This window comes from Zeus faber (genome assembly GCF_960531495.2).
Source record: "Zeus faber genome assembly, chromosome: 15".
Lineage (NCBI taxonomy): Eukaryota > Metazoa > Chordata > Actinopteri > Zeiformes > Zeidae > Zeus > Zeus faber.
Window position 1 is genome coordinate 30,451,484 of NC_137194.1, and position 17,832 is coordinate 30,469,315.

Below are 17,832 nucleotides of genomic sequence, written 5' to 3' on the forward strand. Positions count from 1 at the left end.
GACAACTACAGCTACCAATCAAATTTTAATCATTCTTAACTCCAAATGTAATTAAGTCTCTGCTTGCTTTTCCTATTTTTTTTTATTAAAAAAATATTGTTAAAATTTTTTATATTTTCTTTTTAACTTTATTTGAGCCACTTTTACACTTTAATAGTTACTAACTTCTTTGCTACTACTTATCTGCAATGTTGAGAATTGGCACCAACAGTCAGCCTTTCATTGGCAACATGACACGTGCTGAAATGTTGTGCATTTGACGAATACAATTTAAAATGTTGATCTACTACTACTACTACTACTATTACTACTATTCTGAAACCAACAGTTGGACAGCTGTTAGAAAGGGTACATACTGCGAGAAGGTGTGTGTGGCCGCGATGTAGATGAAATTCTCATAGTACAGCTTGTTGTACTCCCGAAAGAAGTTCATGTCAGCGGTGACCTCGGAGGACCCAGCACCCTTGACGGTGAGGGTGAGGTAAGGGGGGAGTGTGGGCTCGTCACAGGCAAAGTCCAACACAGAGCCCGCCCTTACCTCCGTGTGGAGCCGGATATCAGCCACACCATGCTGCCAAAACTGGATAGGCACCTGGGGGAGAGGAGGAAAAGTATAATAGGAAAGTATAATACATTAATTAATAACACATCAATGACTTCTGATTGGTCGGTAGCGGCAAACAGTGGTCAATTATTACTGAATGATGACCGCTGTCTGTTAATAATAACTGTTTTCACAGGTTTCCTTTTCCCCGCCTGGATCATTCCTTGTTTCACACCGCCTATACAGTATGCTGTTGCGAACACAAGCTAGTGGCAATGTGTGGCAAAATTGCTCTAAACGCGATCCGACTGCTCACCGAGTGCTTGCCAATGGCTGGCAGACACCGGGCAGGTTTAATATCAAGCAGGTTTAATATCTGGTCATGTCGGGATCCACTCGGTAGTGACGCAACGAGCTACAGCCAATGAGAGCAGGCACAGAGTGAGGAGGAGGGGAGGAGTCGAGAAGGAGGAGAGACTGCAGTCCACGGAGCAGCAGCCAGAAACACACCTATTTTACTTTTCTTCTGTAGGTTTTTAATATATTTCTTATTTAAATTCTGCTTTTATTTATATTTTTTATACAGTGATCAAGAATATAATAAATAAATAATCCTGTTGCGCTAGTTTGGAAACCCAACAGACTCGTCAGGGATTCCTCCTGGTGAAAGATCTTGTTATGACGGACCTTCTGTCACCGATCAGTCGTGTACAGAGATCGGAAGATTCCTTATCACAAGACAGAAAGTTGTGTAGTGTGAACAGTCCAGCGATCTGATGACATTGAAAGTCGTGTAGTGTGCTTTTAACCTAGGCATACTGTACTAGTCAGTAAATAATTTCAAATCAAAATTCCCTCTCAATGTATTCTTTCATTATACTAGAAAGAATGTTTGCGGTGCTCTTTAATCAGGTTTTTGAGGGTTTGTTACTCTTTTGCACTTAAAATCAGCACTTTTGGCTATATCATATTTGGCTAAAGAGACTGACTCTCAGGAGGTAGAGCGGGTCATCCTGGTAGTAAACTGAAGCGTCTTTGAGCGAGACACTTAAACCCTAACTGCTCCATCGATGCTGCTATGTGGCAGCCCACTGCTACTAGATATGTCAGATACTAGGATGGTAAATGCAGAGAACAAATTTTCCCCACAGGAATTTAAAAGTATAGAAAAAATGAAAATAAAATGAATAAATAATATTTAGGCTAATATAAAAGCCTACAAACTGAAAGTTGCACCACCTCATCCCCTTCTGGACCAGTGGGCCTGAAAATGTTGACTGAAGGATTTTTTGGGCATCAAACCCTAGTATTATCAAAATAAGTGACTTGACGATTTGTGGTTGACATTTTCTTAATATATGCAACAGTGTCATACTTCAGAAATGTTGTCGATACGAAATGGCGGAGGCAGCTGGTCAGTGTCACAGAAGCAGATCTGGTAGGTTGCCCCCTTCAGGGTGATCTCAACCCGCAAGAAAAAACAGTTCCCCAACATGTCCCTGGAGCAAAGAAAGCACAGTGCAATCGCTTGAAAATCTCGACATTCTACAAAAGGTCCAGATCACTTTATTAGTTGAGAAAGATTAAAACAGGATAGAAAGGCATACCTCATGTTGATGTGGAAGGACTTTGGCTTGTTGACCTCAAAGCCACCGGACCAGGTGCAGTTGGTGTCCATCAGACGCACACAAAGCAGTTGGTCGTAGTCGTTCCTGGGCCAGTGGAAGACAACGCTGGAGCCCGGCAGTGTGGAGATATATCCTTCTGGGTTTGCTGTGCCCTAGAATGTCCCCCCCCCCCCCATTCATCATGAATGTTCCATAAAAAAAACATCAAGTGTATCCGTTTTCAGTTTAATGCCAATCACATTTTCTTTGTCAATTTGTATTAAATTATAAGTGTGTATATATATCTGTAAGTAAGTACACACAAAAAACATGTTTTTAGAACACCTGCTTTTGTAATTCAGAATTTTCTTATTAATAGTTCATCTCTATGTCATAGTTGCGAGTGCCTACCTTTCCTCTTGCAAATTCTCTTTGGGAAAATGCAAGCTTTTGTGTTGAGCGGTTGTCCAGCAGGTAGCGGGGTGCAAAGGTCACAATATGGGTATCCCTATAGCGTCCCTTTCCTTTCCGTACATTGATGCCTGTTTGGTTGAGATAGGGAAAGATTAATGACTGATAAAGCTTTAATACAATCCCAGAACAAAGGCAAGCATAACTATCTTATAAGCTACATAGCTATTGTTTCATCTGCCCAAGCTTAGGGCAGTCAGGTCATACATCAGCTCCCACCACTTCGGCTCCCACAGCGAGATCTCCGCCCGTCGAGGCCGCCCTGCGGCCACCGATTTGGACTGCCTGCCTGTGTCTCCTCCGGGAGGATGGTGCTCTCCTGGCTCGGCTGCTGTTCCTTGGGACTTCTCTGCTGCCTAACCTCCATCCGTGCTTGCTGTCGGCTCCTCCATGGTTCGACATATCACCCTGCCTGCGGCTAAAACCCTCTGCTACCCGGGTGCCCGCGTCCAGGATATAATCTCCAAAATCCCACAGCTGCTGGATCAAAACCTGTCTGCCTCCACTGTTTTCATCCACGTCGGAACCAACAATCTCAGGAACAAACAATCGGAGACACATAAAAGGACTTTCCAAAGCTTATTGACAGTCTTCAATCAGTCTTCAATCAGACAGTCTACAATCAAACCGCCGGTTTATCGTCTGCGGTCCACGGCCATGTCCCAGCTTTGGAGACGTAAAATTCACGTGTGATCTTCAGCTACACACATGGCTCAAGGGATACTGCTGCTCCCTCAACATACTATTTGTGGACAACTTTGGCAACTGAAACCGTCCAAACCGCTGTAGACGTGATGGAGTACATCCAAACATTCGGGGATCACGTCTCCTTGCCATGAACATGGAACTTACGTTTAAATCCTCTCTTCACTACTGATGTTTGGTGAGTCCGATCCACTCTACTAACATTAATGACTGTCACTCTGCTTTACAAATTCCTGTAATTATAAACCATAGACCCCAGTCACGTAACTTCCCTGTAACATACAGGAATCTAACGAATCTACAGTGCATCCGGAAAGTATTCACACCCCATTTTTTTAATGTTACAGCCTTATTCAAAGGGAAAAGGTTTTTTTAGAAAGTTTTGCAAATTTATTAAAAATAAAAAACTGAAATATCGCATATATATTCATACCCTTTACTCAGTACTTTGTTGAAGCACCTTTGGCAGCGATGACAGCCTCCAGCCTTCTCTGGAATGATGCTACAAGCTTGGCACACCTGTATTTGGGGAGTTTCTCCCATTCTTCTCTGCAGATCCTCTCAAGCTCTGTCAGGTTAGATGGGGAGCATTGCTGCACAGCTATTTTCAGGTCTTTCAAGAGATGTTCAATTGGGTTCAGGTCTGGGCTCTCGCTTGGTCACTCAAGGACATTCACAAACTTGTTTCTGAAGCCACTCCTTTGTTGTCTTGGCTGTGTGCTTAGGGTCGTTGTCCTGTTGGAAGGTAAACCTTCGCCCCAGTCTGAGGTCCTGAACACTTTGGAGCAGGTTTTCATCAAGGATCTCTCTGTACTTTGCTACGTTCATCTTTCCCTCGATTCTAACTAGCCTCCCAGTTCCTGCCACTGAAAAACATCCCCACAGCATGATGCTGCCACCACCATGCTTCACTGTAGGGATGGTATTAGCCAGGTGATGAGAGGTGCCTGGTTTCCTCCAGACGTGACGCTTGGCATTCAGAGTTCAATCTTGGTTTCATCAGACCAGAGAATCTTGTTTCTCATGGTCTGAGAGTTCTTTCGGTGCCTTCTGGCAAGCTCCAAGCGGGCTGTCATGTGCCTTTTACTGAGTAGAGGCTTCCGTCTGGCCACTCTACCGTAAAGGCCGGATTGGTAGAGTGCTGCAGAGATGGTTGTCCTTCTGGAAGGTTCTCCCATTTCCACAGAGGAACGCTGGAGTCCTGTCAGAGTGACCATCGGGTTCTTGGTCACCTCCCTGACCAAGGCCCTTCTCCCCCGATTGCTCAGTTTGGCTGGCCGGCCTGCTCTAGGAAGAGTGCTGGTGGTTCCAAACTTCTTCCAGTTATGAATGATGGAGACCACTGTGCTCTTCAGGACCTTCAATGCTGCAGAATTTTTTTTTGTGCCCTTCCCCGGATCTTTGCCTTGATACAATCCTGTCTCAGAGGTCTACAGACAATTCCTTTGACTTCATGGCTTGGTTTCTGCTCTGACATGCACTATCAACAGTGGGACCTTATAGAGAGTTGTGTACCTTTCCAAATCATGTCCAATCAATTGAATTTACTACTGGTGGACTCCAATCAAGTTGTAGTAGTTGTAGAGTATCATAGCAAAGGGTGTGAATACATATGTATATGCGATATTTCAGTTTTTTATTTTTAATACATTTGCAAAAAATTCTAAAAAACTTCTTTTGCTTTTTTATTATGGGGTATTGTGTGTAGACTGGTGAAGAAAAAAAAAGAATTTAATCCATTCTGGAATAAGGCTGTAACATAAAAAAATGTGGGGAAAGTGAAGCCATAACCTGGGACCTACTGAGACCTGGCTGGACAGAAATGGTACAGTTAAACTCATTGAGACAACACCTCCTAATTTCAAATTCATCCAAACCACTAGAGCTGATAAGAGAGGCGGTGGAATAGCTGCTGTCTTCTGATTTCTATAGCTGCAAGGAAATCCTCCATGAGGAATTCACACCTTTTGAACACCTTGCTATATCTATAAACTGCTGTGCTCTGATTTTAATCATTACTGTCTATTGGCCACCAAAATCTAAATGGGGCTTTTTCTTGATGAATTCTCTGAGCTACTGTCGAAGGTCACTGATTATGATTGCGTAATTACCTCAGATTGTAATATCCATGTTGACAATCAAACAGACCCGGATGCTCAACACTTCATTAGCCTATTGGAGGCATTTGACCTCACTCAGCATGTTTCTGGACCCACCCACAATAAGGGGGGGCACACTCTGGACCTAGTCGTTTCAAAAGGACTTAATATCACTCTACCCTGTGTCATGGATGCTGCTATTTCAGATTGCTGTTGCACATTTTTTGATGTGTCTGCTTTTCCTGTACAACAGAGGGGTACCTGAAAAAACCCCCCCAAAAAACGTATCATTAACAATAATACCATTGAAACATTTAAGAGAACTGTAAATGAGTTACCACTCTTCATGTCATAATCAACTGAGGATCCTGTAAAGGACTTTAACTCAAAAATGCAAAATATCATTCATCATAACATTGAACCTGTTCAAACTGAAAACATAGAAAAACAAAACGCCCCCTTGGAGAAATAGAGCGATTGTTAGGCAGCTTAAGAGAGAGTGTCACCAGGCAGAACGAAAGTGGAGAAAGACAAAACTTCAGGTGCACCAGGACATTTACAAGGATAGACTCAATCAGTACAACAAAGAAATTAAACAGGCCAGACAGTCTCTCCTCTAAAATCATTAATGAAAATATGAGTAAAGTGCTCCACGGTTGATCGATTTATTAATCCACCATCTACAACCCCATCACAGATGCTCTCCACTGAAAAATGTGGAGAATTTGCATTTACATTTTTCAATAACAAAATTATAGCTATCAGACCGAATATTAGTGCCTCAACACCCAGCAATGAACCTACCCTCCAGTTCTCCAGTAAAATGACTGCTGCCATGTCTCACTTTGTCCCTTTAGACATACAAAAAACTGGACGATATTATTGGTCAGCTCAGGTCCACCACCTGCTGCTTGGACCCTCTCACTACCACATTTTTTAAAACAGTTTTTAACTGCCTAGCATATGAGATATTAGCAATTATAAACGGCTTTCTTCAATCAGGTATATTTCCGGCAGTATTTAAAACAGCTGTCATTAAACCACTCCTGAAGAAGAGCAATCTTGATGCAACAATTATTGCCAACTATAGGCCTCAAACAGCCTTTTAGACATTTATCAATCTGGTTTGCAAGCTCACCATAGAAGAACAGAAACAGCAATTATTAAAATTGTGAATGATCTGCATATAAACACTGATTCTAAAAAACGATCCATGCTTCTGCTCCTGGACATCAGTGCTGCCTTTGACACTGTTGACATTCAGGTTTTATGAGAGATTACAAAAATGGGTCGGCCAATCTGGCCCAGTTCCAAACTGGTTCAGAACCTATCTACAGGACAGGCAGTTCTTTGTGTCCATTGGAGATTTTGTCTCGAACAAGTGGATATTATATGTGGAGTGCCCCAAGGTTCGATTCTTGGACCATTATTGTTTAATCTCTATGCTCCCACTTGCACATATTATAAAGAAACACAAAATAAATTACCATAATTATGCAGATGATTCACAACTGTGTCTAACTATCTCCTGATGACCCACACACCATACGCTCCCTCACTCAGTGTATTAATGATATTAATGTATAGCTATCACAGAACTTTTTACAACTCAATAAAGATAAAAACAGAAATACTCATATTTTTGTGCAAACACTCAGAAACAGAAAATTGCAGCTCATCCCAGTTCCCGTCTCTGGAGAGCAAAAATGAAGCCAGAAATCTGGGTGTAATCATAGATGGCAATCTAAATTTTAAGAGCCATATCAATCACATCACAAAATCAGCTTTCTACCATCTAAAAAATATTTCAAAATTAAGAGGCTTCCTGTCAAATGCAGACACTGTTAAATGTATCCATGCATTCATAATGAGTAGATTAGACTACTGTAATGGCCTATTCACCGGCCTCCCGAAATCAGCTGTGCAGCAGCTCCAGTTAATCCAAAATGTTCTCACTGGGACACACAAGTCTGAACACATTACACCTGTTCTTAGATCTTTAAATTGGCTCCCTGTTAAAACTAGGATTCATTTTAAGATTCTGCTACTTGTATATAAACTCTAAATGGCCTTGCACCTCAGTATATAAAAGAAATGCTCATTACACACAAACCGGCATGAACTCTCAGATCCTCAGGCAGTGGTCTTTCAACCATCCCTTGTACTAACTCTAAAGCAGGAGAGGCTGCCTTCTGTATCTATGCCCCAAGTAGATGGAACAACCTGCCTGAGGACCTGAGAGCAGTGTTTCAGCAGAAGTGTATTATCTTTTATAAAAAATATTGCACGTACACAGAGCGCCGCTCCGTGCGCTCAGGGACAGCTTTATGCTCTTTAAATAATAAAAAAGATAAAAACAGCCGCATTATTCTGGAAGAGGCTGCGTCTGGTCTCTAAGGGTGTTTAAAGCTCTCCCAGTTGCACATGGCATGCACAGCACACCATTGCTTGGGCCAGAGCACTGGGTCTCTCCGGGGGGCAGCGCGGTGGGTTAAAACAATGGCTAAAGGCAGGGGTGGGGAGTGGCGGGAGAGTCATGGAGAAAGTGCCCCCATTAAATGCGATAAAAACACACTGTTCTGGCACGATGATCACGGCCACCAAAATATTAGGTAAGGGTTTTGGAGAGGGGGACATGATTAAAATCATTGGTGTTCACCATGAGACAAACGTCTATTGGTGTCTATTACTGCAATGGTCGAGGGGATGACGTCCCTAGCGCGCCGCCCGGCCGACAGAGGGATCTTAATCCAAAGCCTTAATCTAACAGCCAGCAGTTCAAAATCCGGAGTTCTGATGGCCGACTTCACAGTTATAATATAACTGTGAAGTTATATTAGAATTATGATAGTTGTACATTTTATGTCCAGGTCACACTGGACTTTTGACTTCTTGTTACAAGAAGAGGACCACGTGCAGTAAATGTTCTTCCAATTTTGGTCAATTATGTTCTGTCAATTACTTGTTTGCTTCTATGTTTCACTTCCTCTTTGAGAAGCAATTATGATTAATTGTTTAGTCGAACATGGTAAGTTTGTTATTTTAAGAGCAGGTTTGGTGGCGGCCACATATTTATGAAAGAAATGCTGTACTCTTATCATTTGACGGGTTATCAAAACAACGGAATTGTTGTACTGGAAGTGGTTCTTGAAGATTATCAAACATTGGCTTTCTAGGTTGAGAACTTGAACTTCACTTGCAGATTAACTCTGTTTTGGATGTAATGGTATACAAATGCCCTTTGTTTTATGTACAGTACATTGTACAAATAGTAGAGATATACAGATGGCCGAAATCGGTCAAGGTTTAATTGGTTCAAACTTAAATTAAAAATAACAATGAATCATGAGAATACAGCTGACCTATGTTGTAGATGAGCCCAGGGCGGTTGCCAGTCTGGATAACCTTTACTGCCCTTACTCCGCTCCCTCCATCCAGGGAAAAGCCCTGGCACCAGCCTGGAACACCGTCCGGGTGGATACCCCTCCCAACTCGCATCGTGCACCTGGATGAGATGGCCAAAAAGAAGAGACAAAATGTTGAGTGACTCATAAATAATGAGTAATAGGATCAATGGCTTCTCAGACATACTATGTTGTCATATAGCCACACCACTTCCTTTCAGCATGTTGTGAGTTTATGACAACACTGCATCTAAACCACCCGATATTTCACCAGGTATGGTACGTCACCCTGGTACTTTTCGCCTATTATTTGAGCATACTATGGTTTTGGACGTACTAAACAATACTTTGGCATAGCAAATCATATGCTAAAATGCCATTCCAGACCCAGCACAAGCCTTTAAAAATGTTGTCCCAAATAAAGACCAGATTTACGACATGGGGATGGTAGCTCAGGCGGTAGAGCTGGTGGTCTAGTGATCCAAAGGTTGCTGGTTCGAGCCCAGGCTCCTCCTGCTAGCATGCTGTAGTGTCCTTGAGCAAGACACTTAACCCCTAATTGCTCCTGATGGCTGTGTCCGTCAGCGTTTGAACAATTGTAAGTCGCTTTGGATAAAAGCGTCTGCTAAATGACTAAATGTAAATGTAATAATAGAACACCCTACTACTCAATCCAGTAGCTCATAGCCAACAGAGAGGAAGCGGTATGCTGTCCACTTACATAGCAGGCTGCTCCTTGTCGGTGTAGCAGAACAGAAGAGGGCTAAGGCTTCTGGCCAACTCATGTTCCTCAAATTGGCCTGCTGCATCAGCTTTACCATTGTCTTGGCGGAAGATCAGCGGGAGACCTGGGAGCACACGCTGTTTTTTAAGCATCCTTTACACTGGTTTGATGGGACTTAAATATCCCATAATAAAACATTTTATTGGCTGCATGAACTGAAACAACAAAATATTGTATTAAATATTACTCGATAGCAGAGTTGACGAGAAAAAATTGTGCTTGTATGTGAAGGTGTCAGGTCGTTGGTGGAGTAAGCTCAGTTTTAAGAGATTTAAGAAGGGGTTGGGGTTCCAAGGAGAAAAGATTGGGAACCATTGGTTAAGGAGATCCTCTCAATGAGCACCAAGTGAAAAGCATAATGGAATTGGTGCCATACAAAAGACAGCATCAAATTTTTAGAGGGATGTAGATGGTTACCACTCTTGTTGATAAGCCAGTAGGGAGAAGAGATGAGGATCTTCAGTGCCCCCTGCGCCCGCAGGACGATTCGAATGGTGAGGCAAAGCAGGCGCTTAGTGGCGTCGTATACCCGCATGCGTACCACATAGTTCTGAGTACCAGGGGGAATCAGCAGCTCTTTGCAAACAGGGAAGTTTTCCAGAAGCACCCCTGGATGATGAAGACATTAAAAACAAGATTACTGAAACCGAATGAAATGTAAGGAGGAATGAGCCTTAAGGGAACCCACACCAGGTAAAAGCAGGTTCCGAAACATGATCATGACAAAACAAAAAATCTCCCTTTACTCTCCCAAGTGAGTGTTTAAAAAGGACTGTCTTGTCTAATGTAGGCTGCTAACATCTGATAAAGGGACAATGTTTCACTCACTTAAAGAAATAAGTAGCTTCTTGCTAGCTTCCTAGCAACAAAGTGGACCAATAGGATTGTTTCTTAGGACCAACTTTTGACCAATTAAATTGCTTCTTACTCCACATCTAAATGACAAGGTGGTATCCTCTTTTGAATTCAAAAGGTAAAAAAAAACAAAAAAAACCCCCTCCGATTTCATGAAATTTGAAATTTATAACATTCATAAAAACTAGATAAAAAAAGAAAAATCCACTGGATGCCATGTTCACTTTTGCGTTTCATTATTGACCCTATCTAGGTGTAAGTGACATCTGTTTTGTTGATTACTGGTTGCTATGGTGCTGCTAAACCATGATATTGTATTAATGACCATGGAACCACCTTCTGGATAAAACAAAACTCTAGGGGAAAGCAGGAGGTGAAATTGGTTGGGTGTGAGTCTGAATACAGGATAGTTTAATATAACCAGGGACCAAGGTTGAGTGGACTGGTGTCAATGACTCCTCAAAAGTTCTCTGAACAACTTGAGATGGTTTACAAGCCACAATGGCATGGCTTGTAAATCATACCCAGCATGACAAGATCGTATAATTTGAAAGACAAAGCTCAAAGCTCCTACCTAATTCCAGGTTCTGGTAGGTGTCGGCAGTGTGAAGCACGGCCTCCTTCCCAGGCTTCAGAGAGCCTCTGATGGGGCTTCCCTTGATGTAGTAGTTGAGGTCACAGGGCAACAGGTTGGCGATGACCATGGTGGGCAGAAAGTAAATAGTGTGTCCGGGCTGGCGGTAGATCTGCTTGGTGCTGCCGGAGACCCGTTTGGCTGGCTGTTGCTCTGGGTAGTTCTCCTTCTTGATGACTACACAAAACCTGCAGTACATAAAGTTATATTGTTTGTGCTTTGGTACCTCATAAAGTACATGCAGAATTGATTGGATATATTTGCTTCTTAGTGTGTTTTGGGTCAGTGGAACACTGTGCATGTAAATGTACGTGGCAAATAGTGTCTATTGTGCTTCTGAATTGAGAAAGGCAAGACAGGGGAGTGAAGCCTTGAACCTGAAGCTGTGTCTGAGGGGGTCCTCAAAGTCTGCCGACTGGCACTCCCTTTTGCTGCTATGTACATCCCCGGACCGCTCCACACTGGTCCAGTGGATGGGCACTTTACAGAAGAACAGTCCCAGACCTTTGGGACGAGCTTGCAGCCTCCAGGACGTTAGGTGGAGGGGTATTGGTGAGGCCTGTCCAGGTAGGATAGGGGGCAGCACTACTGGCTCTGCAGATACACAATGCCGCATTTTATAATCGGTCCACCCATATTTAAAGGATGGATTCAGTTTTTCCAGGCCTTAATAAAATATTTTCCATCACTTATAACAGCTCTTGGAACAAAGTTGCTTTACTATTGAGAAACGCACCGCTCTGTTGAAGCCAATTTCTCACTATGCTCAAATGCAGCCCAATGGTGGCCAAAACTTTTAAGCCTTAAAAACACATTTCCTTTTCGAAAACGGGAGACTCACATTATGGTCATGTGTTTCTTACGGTATATATTTTTTTATCATGTTTTGACTAATAGTAATCACAATAATCACATTTTATTTGAAAAATACTCATTGGCATTGCCACAGTGCAATAGGTAGTACAAAGCAATGTTATTTCCTGTGTCTAGTCTAATGTTGGCATATAGCCAAAGATGATAAAACAATCAAAAACCTGATAAAATGGCCAGTTTGCAACCATTGCTTTGGTACATTTACCTATACTATACTGTGAGCTTGATTTAAGTCCTCATACTGCCACTAACTTTCATCAATTCCTTCCTTGGTCACTGTGGGGAATTTGGATTTCTTCTTTTTACCTCTACTCTCTATTGACTTCAATTGCTTTAACAAACAAATTAAGTCTTCAAACATACTACCGACTTAAATATGAAGCCTGAATATGAATGTCCAAGGGAATGATATATTAAATGACTTAATTAGGTAGCTGTTCATTTACAGGTTCAGCAACACAGCATAATTTGGAGCAATAAGAGAGTTTCTTATTAGCAATAGGATAGTTAGTTTCAACCTGACACACAACTTAACTGAATCCCATTCAGCATTGAAAATCTGGGAATTTATTTACAACACACATATTAATTTTGTAAATGGACAGCATACAAAAAAAACAAACAAAAAAAACAAAACGTACTGTCCGGTGCAGAGGGGCTGTCTAATCTGAGCTCCATCGGCACCTCCAGACGGTTTTTAACAATGAGGGCTGAGCGCACGGTGATGACCTTGCGGGCGCTGCCTTCCATGGTGACAGCGAAAACCACTCGCACAGGCGGCAGAGCAGAGAACTGAGGGGCAGGAAAAAAATTATTATTTACTAGGCTCAGCCATGAAGAGCCTCCAAAATCATTAGAATCACATTTTGCATATTATCCAAGTCTTTCCGTCACAATCCATTAGTTAACTTTCGGTTAAAAATGTCCCATATTTCTTAACAATTTCTTGACTTCTAACTGCGAGGAAATGCTCATGATGTAAATGTAATCTTATTTTAAGTATTTTTGTAACATCCAAGTACTTACTACTGGTCACTTTCATCCAAATAGGTTGCTGTGGTTAATAAAAACACATAGATGGTACAAAGCGCCTGTCAATCAAAAATCCTCAGCTAGGTTGAACTACCCAAGTGTGAGAAAAGGAGTTGAACAAACATCCTTCTTCAGAAAGAAGATGTTTTCTGCTTTGACGAGACAGTCAGACCCTAAAAGCTCCAGACTGACTAAGGAGATGAACGCCGCCAATGTTCCCATGAATGACCACAGAAAACACCGGGAATCTTGGGTGGATTGAGGTGGGGTATTAACGCTTTCATAATGCGCTTTCAATTGTCTCAGTGAAAAATGTGTTGCATCAGTAAAAACCCAAAATTTAAAAGGAAATAAAAACTTTAAATAAAAGCAGATGCGAGTTGTTTTGAATGCAGCCACATTCAGAACTATTCTAGACGTATACATATGGCGCCTATGAAACTCCCTGATACTGTTGGGTTGCCAATTCAGTCAGCTGAGTTTTGTCGATGGTAATGTACTGACGTGAGTGCCTGCAGTTTGTACATGGCAACCTCCAACTCACTTGAAGCAGTGTTTCACAGCTCATAATTGTAGGTGGATACTCTGTTATGAGTCAAAAAAAGTTCAGAAAGTAACTGCATTGAAAAAAACTTATCTCTAACTTTTATGTATTTATTTGTACTTGTCATGAAGACACATGTACAGGTACTCCTCACATAATGACCTACCTGTTTAACGACGGTTCGGACTTACAACCAGCTCTCTGACCAGTCTGTATTGTATGCTGCGTACGCGCTGCAGGCGCGGCGTCAAGCATCTCATCGCTCATCACCGTTCTGTCTCAGTCCCGCAGTATTCACTACACTAGCGTTTGAATCGCCTTGTCCCCTTACCATGAAATAACACATGCCCTCGCCTATCTAACAATTCACTTAACGACCTGGTCCTAGGAATGGAACTCGGTCGATAAGTGAGGAGTACCTATATAGTTTAAATAACTGGGCTACTCCAGCACTCGCCAAAAGGCATCTTCCCTTGATATCGACACCAAAACAACCACAGATGCCATACAGCTTGCTACTGTGGTTGTTTCTGTGGCGAACTTGCAGCACTGACATTATACATTAATTAGGTACTCATAAGTCTGCCACAATTCCACAAGTCGCTTTTCCATTTCAGAAGTCAACACTTGCTGCTTTCTTTGGCTTCGTCACCATGCAGGCGCACAATCTCATTGGCTGTTGAAAATGCTGTTGGAATTTGAGGCTTCGATGCGCACACACCAAAGGGTTTTGGAAAGACTAGCCCAGAAAAAACCCAAAATCAAACATGTTTGATTGAATCATGATCTGGCCGATTGGGATCCTATAGAGACAGATTTGAGTCTTTCACCAGCATTAAATGCACTGCACATCAGAAAACACCCTCATAGAAAATGGGAATAATTGTGCCGACGAAGCAGCAAGAAAAGTGGCGATGGGCTCCAAGGTTATGGGAGCCAAGGTTATGGGAGCCCTGGAAGCAGAAGATGAGAGCCCCTCAGCAGATTTATCTTTGTTCATTCGGTCACATACAGGAAAAAAAGGGGCGCGATAAAGCAACAACGTGGGAGGCCTGGGGGCCATTTTTTTGCCCCTCGGACTGTACTACACACCCTAATAAAGGGCATGGTTAGGACCATTGTGCAAGGGGAAAAGTCATTAAGAGAATCCAGAAGGCATGGTGGTCCAGGCACTATATAGTTGTGATGTACACTCAGCGGCCACTATATTAGGTACACCTTGCTAGTACCGGGTTGGACCCCCATTTGCCTTCAGAACTGCCTTAATTCTTCGTGGCTTGATGCAAATCTCCCGTTCCACCACATCCCAAAGGTGCTCTATTGGATTGAGATCTGGTGGCTGTGGAGGCCATTTGAGTACAGTGAATCATTGGCATGTTCAAGAAACCAGTTTGAGATGATTCGAGCTTTGTGAAATGGTGCATTATCTTGCTGGAAGTAGCCATCAGAAGATGGGTACACTGTGGTCATAAAGGGATGGACATGGTCAGCAACAATACTCAGGTATGCTGTGGCATTAAAACCATGCTCAATTGGTACCAAGGGGCCCAAAGTGTGCCAAGAAAATACCCCCCACACCATTACACCACCACCAGCCTGAACCCTTGATACAAGGCAGGATGGATCCATGCTTTCATGTTGTTTACGCCAAATTCTGACCCTACCATCTGAATCTTGCAGCTGAAATCGAGACTTATCAGACCAGGCAATGTTTTTCCAATCTTCTATTGTCCATTTTTGGTGAGCCTGTGCGAATTGTAGCTTCAGTTTCCCTGTTCTTAGCTGACAGGAGTGGCACCCGGTGTGGTCTTCTGCTTCTGTAGCCCATCTGCTTCAAAGTTCGATGTGTTGTGCGTTTAGAGATAGTATTCTGCATACCTTGGTTGTAACGAGTGGTTATTTGAGTTACTGTTGCCTTTCTATCGTCTCGAACCAGTCTGCCCATTCTCCTCTCATCAACAAGGCATTTTCGTCCACACAAACTGCTCACTGGATATTTTCTCTTTTTCGGACCATTCTCTGTAAACCCTAGAGATGGTTGTGCGTGAAAATCCCAATAGGTCAGCAGTTTCTGAAATACTCAGACCAGCCCGTCTGGCACCAACAACCATGCCACGTTCAAAGTCACTTAAATCCCCTTTCTTCCACATTCTGATGTTCGGTTTGAACTTCAGCAAGTAATCCTAACCATGTCTACATGCCTTAATGCAATGAGTTGCTGCCATGTGATTGGCTGATTATCTATTTGTGTTAACAATCAATTGAACTGATGTACCTAATAAAGTGGCCGGTGAGTGTATGTGCAGCATTGCAGTGCATTGCACTGCTGCCTCACAGGAAGGTGGTCCTGGGTTTGATTCCCGTCTGGGGCGCTGTTATGGCTTATCTTCCGATTAGGGGCCTTTCTGTGTGAAATTATGTGTTCTCGTAGGGTTTCCTTCTCCTTGTAACATCAGTAAGGACCCCCACCAAAAACATGCAGAACATGGTCGTCTAACCAGCGATGGACACTCAAAATTGGTCCCGGGGCAAGTCGCTGTATGCTGCCCCCTCGGAGGAAGGACAAGCCAGGATGGGTTAAAAGCAGAGAACTCATTTTACCGGCAACCGTTTAAAGCATGTGTGTGTTGGTCGCCGTCGCTGCGTGAGTGCATGTGTTGTGGTGTGTGTGCCGTGTGATAAATAAAGAACCTTCTTCTGCACACATATCGATGACAGCTCATTTCAACAGCGCGACTACCCTGGACTCTGCCTGATTTAAAATCATTGCCAAATCGACCTTGAAAATCACGTAATGCAAATATTGCTTGAATTGGCATACATTTTTGCTATCCCTTGCTGTCTGTGGAAAGATACATTACTCCGCTTACCAGTGATGGTACACTGATCGTACACAAAGCGATTTTCCAGACTTACGTAGACATGTGGGTGAATGATATTGGTCCTGCTGATGGGGCTGCCAACCTATGTGAATGGAAATTTCAAATATTTTAATAATATTTATATTCTTTTTAATAATTTAATTTGAGATAAGGGTTCATACATTTTCTCAACTCTCACAAATAGATATTTGAGCATACGTTAACACTTAAACCGGAAAACTTTGCTTTCCAAAACAAAACAAACATGTGTAGCGCCAGCTGTTGGCTGTTGGGAGTAAAATAAGGTACTCACTGTGTTGGAGGGATTGTTGCGATCTGGAGCTGCGTAGCGGAAGAAGACACCCACTTTGTCCACCGACACTGGTTTCACTTGGTCCCAGCCACCCACTTGCACGAGCAGCTGATGCAACTTTAGCTCATGGGTATGTCTAGAGAGACAGAAGATTGTGGTTGGGGTGACTTCTTCTCACTATATGTTCCCATTATTGCGACTCAATCAATCCTCTTTTTTTTGTCAGCATGCTGGGCATACAGCACAGAGTATTTGTATGACATTGCATACACTGGACGACGTATTGAAAAACAGTGAATTAGGTCCAGGAAAACTGGAACTACAACTGGTCACATGGCCTCTTCCTGTCATAGTTATGGCAGCGAATGAGGGAGGAAAGGAGAGGAAAGCAACCAGGAGGGTGCTGGGGTGCACTTGAAGCAGGTGTGTGTGTGTGTGTGTGTGTGTGTGTGTGCGTGCGTGCGTGCGTGTGCATGTGTGTGTGTGTGTGTGTGTAAGATGTCCACCAGTGAGTGTACATGACTTATCCCCATTTGTACTGGTGTAGATGGTTGGTATTATGTCGCGGCGCCTGCAAGCAGCGGAAGGGGCCCCGAAGCCCCCCCGAACTCAACAGCCCCGTGGACACCCCTCGGCTCCAGGAAATCCACGGGTACCCAGCCCTGCGGCCACAGAAGACCCCCTGGCCCCCAGAGAGCCGTGGAGCAACCCCCACGCCCAGCCCTGAGGAGCATGACCCAGTCCCAGGGAGCACGAGGAGACCCCGCACCCCAGGGGCGCACACATATAACCAACCCCCGGGTGCAGGTAGCAGTCCCCCCAGGGGCCCCACAAGGCGCCCGGCAGCGCTCTCCGCAGCCCCGAAGGGTCGCAACACATTCCAAGCCACCAGGCGCAAGCCGTCAGGGCTTCAGCGACCGCCCCGCCCCCCCCGGGACGCAGAAGGACATACAGGCCCAGCCACCCTGGGGGTGGGCCTGTGTCACGAAACACCGACCCGCCGACCACGGGGTCCGAGACCCCGAACCAGCGACCCACACTCCCCTCCCCCAACCCGAGCCCCAGAACCCACAACCACACCCGGAACCTATACATGGACGCCAGCT

The 17,832-nt window shown here is 43.6% G+C and overlaps 1 protein-coding gene across 1 annotated transcript in view; it reads right to left on the reverse strand.

Moving 5' to 3' along the window:
- vps13d (vacuolar protein sorting 13 homolog D) overlaps positions 1 to 17,832 on the reverse strand; it is a gene marked incomplete at its 5' end in the record, with an annotated part of 162,155 nt that overhangs the window by 49,183 nt on the left and 95,140 nt on the right. Inside the window, 12 exons of the mRNA XM_080015368.1 lie at positions 357 to 592; positions 1,920 to 2,043; positions 2,152 to 2,324; positions 2,563 to 2,693; positions 8,789 to 8,931; positions 9,552 to 9,678; positions 10,032 to 10,223; positions 11,044 to 11,291; positions 11,481 to 11,697; positions 12,618 to 12,768; positions 16,469 to 16,516; positions 16,727 to 16,862. Of these exons, the coding sequence (XP_079871494.1) occupies positions 357 to 592; positions 1,920 to 2,043; positions 2,152 to 2,324; positions 2,563 to 2,693; positions 8,789 to 8,931; positions 9,552 to 9,678; positions 10,032 to 10,223; positions 11,044 to 11,291; positions 11,481 to 11,697; positions 12,618 to 12,768; positions 16,469 to 16,516; positions 16,727 to 16,862 (1,926 nt within the window). The remainder of the gene's footprint in view (positions 1 to 356; positions 593 to 1,919; positions 2,044 to 2,151; positions 2,325 to 2,562; positions 2,694 to 8,788; positions 8,932 to 9,551; positions 9,679 to 10,031; positions 10,224 to 11,043; positions 11,292 to 11,480; positions 11,698 to 12,617; positions 12,769 to 16,468; positions 16,517 to 16,726; positions 16,863 to 17,832) is intronic.